An 8024-nucleotide genomic window follows, 5' to 3' on the forward strand; every position below is an offset into this window, starting at 1 on the left:
AAAAAAACATCTAATGATTCTTGTTATATTACATTATCTTAGAAATTGTTACCAGTTAAGCTAAAGTACAATGATTTATAGGCAAGTAGTCATTGATGAGGTCCACTTCAGAACGTCAGGCTGAAATAGTGACTGTTCTGTCAGTGAGCAGCAGGTAATGACCTCACTGGCCAGATTAGCAAACATAGTAACCTCAAAAGAGACAGAAACAAGGGCTCTTTGTGTGAGTGAGCAGTGCCCCCAGTGTCAGTAACAGGACGTGAAGGGTATGAGCACTACAACAACACGCTTGTGTGTCTGTGTGAGCCAGTCAAAATAAACAAAACACACCGATAACAATGTAATTTTATTTCAACACTTTATCATTTGTAAAATAACACTTTGCACTTGAGTCAAACTATTGATAGCTGTGCTATTGTATATACATCAAATAGTTTGTCTCCTGAGGTAAATTTGTATTTTTCACAGAATAACTTCTTCATTGGTTCGTCAAGTTTGGTATATCTACATAGGTGTATGTACTTTTGCAAGGTCATAAACTCCCCTTAAACTTTATTCAATTTGATCTTTCTACTGTACGGTATCATTCCCACTAAGTGGCCTTTGTGTATGACTGGGGAAAAGGCTTTGAGTGATCAAGTTCAGTATGAACGAGGGGAAATACGTAAATGGGGATACCCACTAAGGAAAATCACTCATCCGATAGCAGTCTGGTTGAAAAACTCCATGGGGTTTTTGTAGATGTGTGATCAAACTCGCAACTACAGTTTGTTTCTATATACAAATAATTAACACAATTGTTCTTGGCGAGTTACAATGGATTATAATTCCATTTAACTAGAAAAGGACAATGACTAGAAAAAGTTCGTTCTAATGCTGTGAGAATAGCGAAGTCCACCAAAACAAGAACGATAGTGACAGAGGAACGTTATCGTTGGAATGAATCGTAACGATTTAATTTCCGGCTAATGAACGATAGATAGAATGACATCCAATCAGAATCCACCTTGTGCATTTAAAGCGGCAGACGACATAACAGAACTTTATCGTGCGTTGGTGTGAATGCTGTTATCGTTCTTGGTGTGAACCATAGACTGTATAAAAACATGGACGTAGTGTCCCGTAGGTTTCTGAAAAGTGTTTTTGAAGCTCAAAGTGGGCGGAGCGGGCCGTCGCCATCTTGGTAGAGCGTCACCGCGCATCACTCCCGGATAATCGAAAATGGGCAAAGAGGCGGGAGCTGGTTGCTGAAACCACGTTTTTTTCTAGTTGAAGCATAAAATTATTGACAGCCAATCAGAATCCATCGTCTTTAAACAGCCACAGCATTTAAAGTGGCAGACACATTACTGCAGGGTGCTTATAATAAAGAGAACGTTATCATTTTTGTTGTGAACGGCTCTTTAGACTGGCTATTAGTGGCTAACAGCAGTGATGCTTTCTGAGTAGTTTTTGACACAATATTTGAAGTAGACGTTTAATACTGTCGTTCTGCAATATGCAAAACACTAAATGTTTAAAAATCCAATAAATAAAAAAACATTAAAAAGATAAAAAATGGCAAGAGGGGAAACTCCATTGGTGAGCATCTTAGCATCTTTGGACGCGTAAACAGGCCGACCGTAGGTTGGATGGATATGTCTGTAGTTGTTCTGCAGGTGAACCTGTTTATCGGCTAATTCCTCCGTGGAATATATCCTTTTTACAAACAGCTCAAACTGTCAAAAGAAAGCAAATGTTACAAAAATCTTTAATACATTTGTACAACAATTGCATAAATGTAAGATCTGCAAACAACAACACAATCTGCGCAACTAGGCAAATGCAAATTGCAAGTGTGCGTCATTGCGTGCAGCGTTATTGTAGCTGTAACAAACCGCCGTACCTCAATTGTCTGCTATTAAACATATGTTACTCATTACAAACATATCGACTGTTTAATTCAATTTTAACTTTTAATTTGGCAAGATTCCTGCTTCGCCATAACCATAAAAGAAGAATGTTTATGCTAATACCACTATAGCGCCCCCTTGCAGCAACACTGAAATTGTGTTGCATTATGAAATGCAAAAAAAAAAAAATGTTAAGGTATCTAGAAGCACTTGTGTTCACATACTTGTGCAGAGTATATTTCGGACTTCTTACCTGAGCCCATGAGATATAGGTGGGTACTTCATACACAGTCCACAAAACCACCTGTGAACAGGGTGGTGTTGTGAGGCTGCCGTGGTAACGGTAATACTGCGTTAGGTTGTTCTGAGGTAACAGATTCATCAAAGGAAATGGTCTGATCGATTTTGTTTGTCCTACAAGAAAATGAAAGGATTTAGATTTACTTATATTTAGACATCTGCACATTCTTTGTTTTTTAATGGAAGCCCTTTTCAACTATGAAAAAAGTGAGAAAAAAAAAGCTCATTGTGAATTTTCATCTCACAATTCAGACTTTTTTTCTCAGAATTGCAAAATTCACAACTTTGAGACAAAAACACCAGAATCGCAAGATACACTAAAAAAATGCTGGGTTAAATACAACCCAGCGCTGGGTAAAATATGGACAAACCCAGCTATTGGGTTGTTTTGACCCAGTGGTTGGGTTACTACCCAGAAGATTGGGTTAAACATTTCACTCAACCGCTGGGTCAAAACAACCCAATTGCTGGGTTTGTCCATATTTCACCCAGTGCTGGGTTGTATTTAACCCAGCATTTTTTAGAGTGTACAAAACTCAAAAACTTTTTTCCCATTGCAATTCCAATCCATATCTCTCAATTCTGATTTCTTTTCTCACAATTCTGAATTTTTTTCTAATAATTGTGATTTTACATTTGGGAGTTAACACTTTGCAACTAAGTTTACAATTCACAATTCAGAAAAATAAATGCATACCAACTAGGCTGTCCAATCGATTTATTGCATCCAAAAGGTTTTTGTTTACATAATGTGTGTGTGTGCTGTGTATATTTATATGTATATAAATACACACACATACATGTATATATTGTACATGTACATGTAATATATATTTATGTACAATATAAATCTTATATAAATATGAAAATATATGTATACATGTAAATATGTCTTAAATATATACATGTATTTGTGTGTACTTATAAAATATACATATAAATATATCCAGTACACACATTTATTATGTAAACACAAACTTTTATTTTGGATGTGATTGAATTAATCACGATTAATCTATTTAACTAAGCCCTAACACATACATATATATTTTCCTCAGAAACGCGAGAAAAATGTCAGAATTGTGAAACATGTTTTAGTCCGTTGTGGAAAAAGACTTCCATAACTTTTTTTTTTTTTTAGATTAAATTAATGGATTACATTAATCAAAGTTTACTTTCTCAGCTAACCTTTGTAGGCGACAGAAGGAAGTGCATTTGAGATGGACTGGAAGTTTTCATTGTGCAAATATGTCACCTGTGGAAGAGTAATAATGATAAAATACAAACCTGTGGTGTAATAAAATACGACTTCAGATAAAACAATATCTTACATCAATGAAGACTCCAAGCACAGCAAGGCCAGTTGGGTCTTCAAGCGCGGACGTCAAATTTGGATGTGTGGATTTGATGTTGACTATATGCATCTGCGCACAAACATGGACAAACATTACAAAAAGTGTACACATCATAAACAGCTTAGAGATATGGACAACGTGAAGCCCCAAACCTCCATAGGAAAGCTCAGGTGGTTCAAGGTGTGTTCAGAACCATTTGAAGACACACTTCCCCAATGGAAATGCAGCTGGATGGTGCGGTAAGTTCCAGGAAGCCCTCCGCCACTCACCTGCATACCGTTACCCAACTCCAGCACAACTACACACAGAGACAATACTTCAATAAAATGCAGCTACACCTTGAAGACGCTTGGGATAAAAGTGTCCAAAACGTCTTTCTAAAGGTCAATATTCACTTACCAGAGTGACCCTGGTTTGTCAGCCACCATTGACCTTTATGAGTCAAATTAAAACCCTCCAGGTGCAGAGAGTCTAAAGATTGGTTCTTCATCAGCTGATGGTCCAGGTTGATGGGAGAGTGATGGCTCTCCAGAAGGGGATGGCAAGAGGGGTAGTTATCTCCCCATGCATATGGATCTACCAAGAACAGTTTAATGTTGTTTTACGTCATGACAAACAGTAGCATTGAAAAAATTATTTTGTCCTTCTGAATGAATTCCAAAAAGAACAAGCTACAGATCAAGAACTCACCACAGTGCTCCTCATCATAACAGAAGTCTGAGGGAAAACAGTTAAAAAAGTCTTTATCAAAGTTCATCAAATCACTTATTTCAGTCAAAGGCATTGAACCTAATTCCTTAGAATTAAAAGTGAAAAATAATAGCTTTGGAAACTCAAAGTTTTGCCCAATGAATGTATCAATGAATCATTCGTCACTCACCATCATCACTGTGTGCCAAAGAAACCACGGACAACATCAGCATCAGAGGTAACATCATGGCCTGAAAATGAATCAAAATGTTCCCACTGGTCTTACACCACAAAAAATACTAAATGCAAAGCAAACGGGGGTTTAAGTAGTGATCTTCTTGAATGGAGGTAGGATGTCAGGTTTTTTTCTCTGACTGTGCTCATTTGAGCGCGTCGCTGCCGCTGCGCTCGTCCACAGTCTCACACAAATAACTTTTGTTGAACTAGGAACCAGAGAACGAACACTGAATATATGCAATGAACAAAGCAGGGACATTTTGTGTTATATATAAAATAATGCAAATGGAATATTTAACAAATCAAATGTGGGGAATTAATCTAACAAATATTTTAACAATAATAAGAACAACAGCAACAACCATAATTAATATTAATATATATAATAACATTATTTTAATAATACTATTATGAATAATAATAATAAATATTAGTTCACAGAGGCTCCAAAAAAGTCAGATTTTTTTTTTTTAAATTGATAATTTATTCAGCAAGGATGCATTAAATTGATTCAAAGTGACAGTAAAAGGTTACAAAAAATCTATTTCAAACCAATTCTGTTCTTTTTATACTTTCAATTTATCAAAGAATCCTGAAAAAAATGATCACCGTTTGCAAAAAATATTATGAAACATCTGTTTCTAACATTGATAATAAATTCCTGAGCATCAAATCAGCATATTAGAATGATTTCTGAAAGATCATGTGATACTGAAAACTAATGAAGATACTGAAGTAACAATGCTGAAAATTCATCACAGGAATAAACGAAATTTTATTAAAATAGAAAACAGCTGTTTTAAATTGTAATCTTTTTTTTAATGATTGTTTTTACCCTTAACTGCCTTGGTGAGCAGAACAGACTTCTTTCAAAAACAACTTTTCAAAACATCGCGCCCAAACTTTTGAATGCTTACGCATGAATGATTTTGTTTTTTGATGCCACATAATTTTCTATTTTTTGTAATATATATTTAATGCAATGATTTAATTTCTTTTAAAATCTTGACCTCTAACACTTGCACTCTCTATTCTAATACTTTTTAAAATTTAAAACAAGGACCCTCTAACACAGTGTTTCTCAACCAGGGGTCCGTGGACCCCTAGTGGTCCTTGACGTAAGGCCAGGGGGTCCATATAAAGTATGAATTTTTGTATAAATTTTGTATATTTTGACATGACATGTTCCCATGAAAGAAAAATCCAATATAGCTGATGATATGGCCAAATACTGGACAAGTCAGCTAACTTGAATTATACTTGACTGCATTTGGTCCTCACAAAGACACAAATGATACATAGATGAGTCAATGTTGTTCTGGGGGTCCTTGAGGATGGTTCTGAATTGGACTGGGGTCCTGTACGCCAAAAGGTTGAGATTCACTGCACTAACACTAGCATTCTGTTCTTTTTCTATCCGATCTACTTTTTTTTTTTCCATTTACTATAAAAAAAAAACATTGCTACATGTACTGTGGTAAGAGTAGCCAAGACTTGTCACAGCATTTACATATTAGTGCTCTTTTGTTGGTTTTGATTGCTTCTATTGTGCTCATTATAAGTCACTTTGGATAAAAGCATCTGTTAAATGACAATGTAAATGCAATGACATTTTAAAATGTCTAAATACATTTTGGGACCACTGTGTACAATATGTAGTTCTTATGAGACAATGCATCTCGTCACAATTGTGAAACAGTAAATCCTTTATTTGGGAATCTCACAACTATGTCACCGATGTCTAATCTCTCAGGGAGCGAGAATTCCCAGGAGGCTTGAGGAACGGCTTTCATGTCAGAGAACTGAGTGCTTCCTTACATTGGGGATCCCCCACCCCCGGCTCACATGACATTTAAGAGTGATGGATTTCCACGACGGACAGGGAAATCTCTGAGAAGGCATTAAAACGTTCAATGGAGTCATTCTGGATTCGAGTCATCACGCTCAAAAGAATCAAATAACAGAGATCTCAACCCCACAAACCCACCATCGTCATCTGAAACAAAAGGAACACAAACACGACTGTCCTTCATGGATAAAATTTATTTGGCATTTGATTAGATGTACATCTACTTAAGAGAAAAACTAAAAACAAAAGCCCTCTGACAAAACAAAAAAAAAAGCAGTACATGACATAAAAAAAACGAAATAATTCAAGAATAATCGACAAATTCACCAACTGTTGCATTCTACAGCAAATATTTCATGATGCTTTTTTTCCTTGTTGCACCACAAAGTCTATCTAGAAGAAATCATCTACTTTTTTTATTAAAAAAAGTTTGCAAATGAGAGGCGAGAAGAGAGGAGTCAGATGTGTACCGAACCTCGGTTTGGAGACGAGCGTCTGTAAGCATAGCAGAAATGAAGAGTACGACAGCAGAAGAGACGTCCTCTCTGCATGCGCAAAAGAGTAAAACATGCAACCGGAGCTCTGCTAAACATTCATGCCAACTTTTACATTACACACGACCAGTCCACACATTTAACACACACACAAGAAACAAAAGCTGATGTTCACAGGAATGTCTGTGCCGATGAAACCCTGGAATTAAACACAAAACAAAGAACATTGACCTGGATGACAAAAATGTCTTTATCCTCAATTATTTTGGCGCTGGTGATGGATTTTTAGAAACAGGGGATCTGCTGGCTGACTTCACATTCATTTTCTTTGTATTTCAGCCCAACACAGACTAGTAGGGCTGTGTGGTTTTCTTGTGCAAAAACATCTTTATCTTTGTACAAAATGCCTGATTGTCATTTAGTTTGGGCTTTTTGTTGTATAAATAAATCATATTCCCTTCTACAAAAATCAGCATTTGACTCAGTGAGCAACAATGCAGACCAAATCTAAATCTTTCCCTCACACTTTTGTATTTGAGTACATTATACATTCAATGGAAAAACTTTGTCCAAATGGCAATTAAGTAGTCTGTAAATTGGTAAATGACGCAAAAGAAAAAAAAAAGAGAAGCGTTTTGCTCTTACATACATGTACATTTATGCGCTCATGCGTGCAAATATACGCCAACATTTACTTAGTGTCAAGTAACGAATGGTTGTTATTGGTGATTTACATCAAAATAATATTGAGAGCACGTGATTTACTGGTGCTGAGAATTAAAAAGTCACACACACACACACACACACAGACACACAGACACAGACACAGACAGACCTACCATGAACGCAAACCTCATAATTCATCGTAGGCAAGTCTAAACACGTAAATCCTAACTCAGGATCTCAACCAGAAGAAAGATCTATTTCAAACACCATGATTTGTTTCAGCACAAGGTTTGAGATCAGTTTGAGAGGCGAAAATGAGTGAGGATATTTATTACGCAGGTAAATGTTGAGCTTTTTTGTAAGAGTTACATTCGGAATACAAAATGTATATTAGTGACAGACTTTCTGGATGAATCTATGAAGAAGTGACCAGATCATATTTCACCACAAAATAAAAAAATAAATTAAAAAAAGTTATATTTTGCATTAATATTCCTCCCTGCAATTCTCATTACCTCAATGAAAATAATAATAATGATTA

At 36.0% G+C, this 8024-nt stretch overlaps 1 protein-coding gene across 1 annotated transcript; it reads right to left on the bottom strand.

Annotated features, from left to right (window-relative positions):
* Nucleotides 1-1476: 1476 nt before the first annotated feature.
* car15 (carbonic anhydrase 15) lies at nt 1477-4685 on the bottom strand. The gene is made up of 8 exons (XM_016487110.1): nt 4428-4685; nt 4238-4264; nt 3947-4123; nt 3700-3845; nt 3524-3616; nt 3381-3447; nt 2146-2306; nt 1477-1718 (listed from the first exon to the last, which is right to left on the bottom strand). Exons 1-8 carry the CDS (start codon nt 4483-4485, stop codon nt 1509-1511), a joined length of 939 nt encoding a protein of 312 aa, XP_016342596.1. The 5' UTR covers nt 4486-4685; the 3' UTR covers nt 1477-1508.
* Nucleotides 4686-8024: the final 3339 nt, after the last annotated feature.

Source organism: Sinocyclocheilus anshuiensis, unplaced genomic scaffold, assembly GCF_001515605.1.
Source record: "Sinocyclocheilus anshuiensis isolate Anshui unplaced genomic scaffold, SAMN03320099.WGS_v1.1 scaffold393, whole genome shotgun sequence".
Classification (NCBI taxonomy): Eukaryota; Metazoa; Chordata; class Actinopteri; order Cypriniformes; family Cyprinidae; genus Sinocyclocheilus; species Sinocyclocheilus anshuiensis.

Excerpts from the sequence above, each read along its gene's own strand:
- car15 (XM_016487110.1), bottom strand. The coding sequence starts at position 4,485 with ATGATGTTACCTCTGATGCTGATGTTGTCCGTGGTTTCTTTGGCACAC. Across the intron at positions 3,617-3,699 it reads ACCTGAGCTTTCCTATGGAG|ATGCATATAGTCAACATCAA; the intron begins GTTTGGGGCTTC and ends GTTTGTGCGCAG. Across the intron at positions 2,307-3,380 it reads TCCTTCTGTCGCCTACAAAG|GACAAACAAAATCGATCAGA; the intron begins GTTAGCTGAGAA and ends ATTTTCTTGTAG.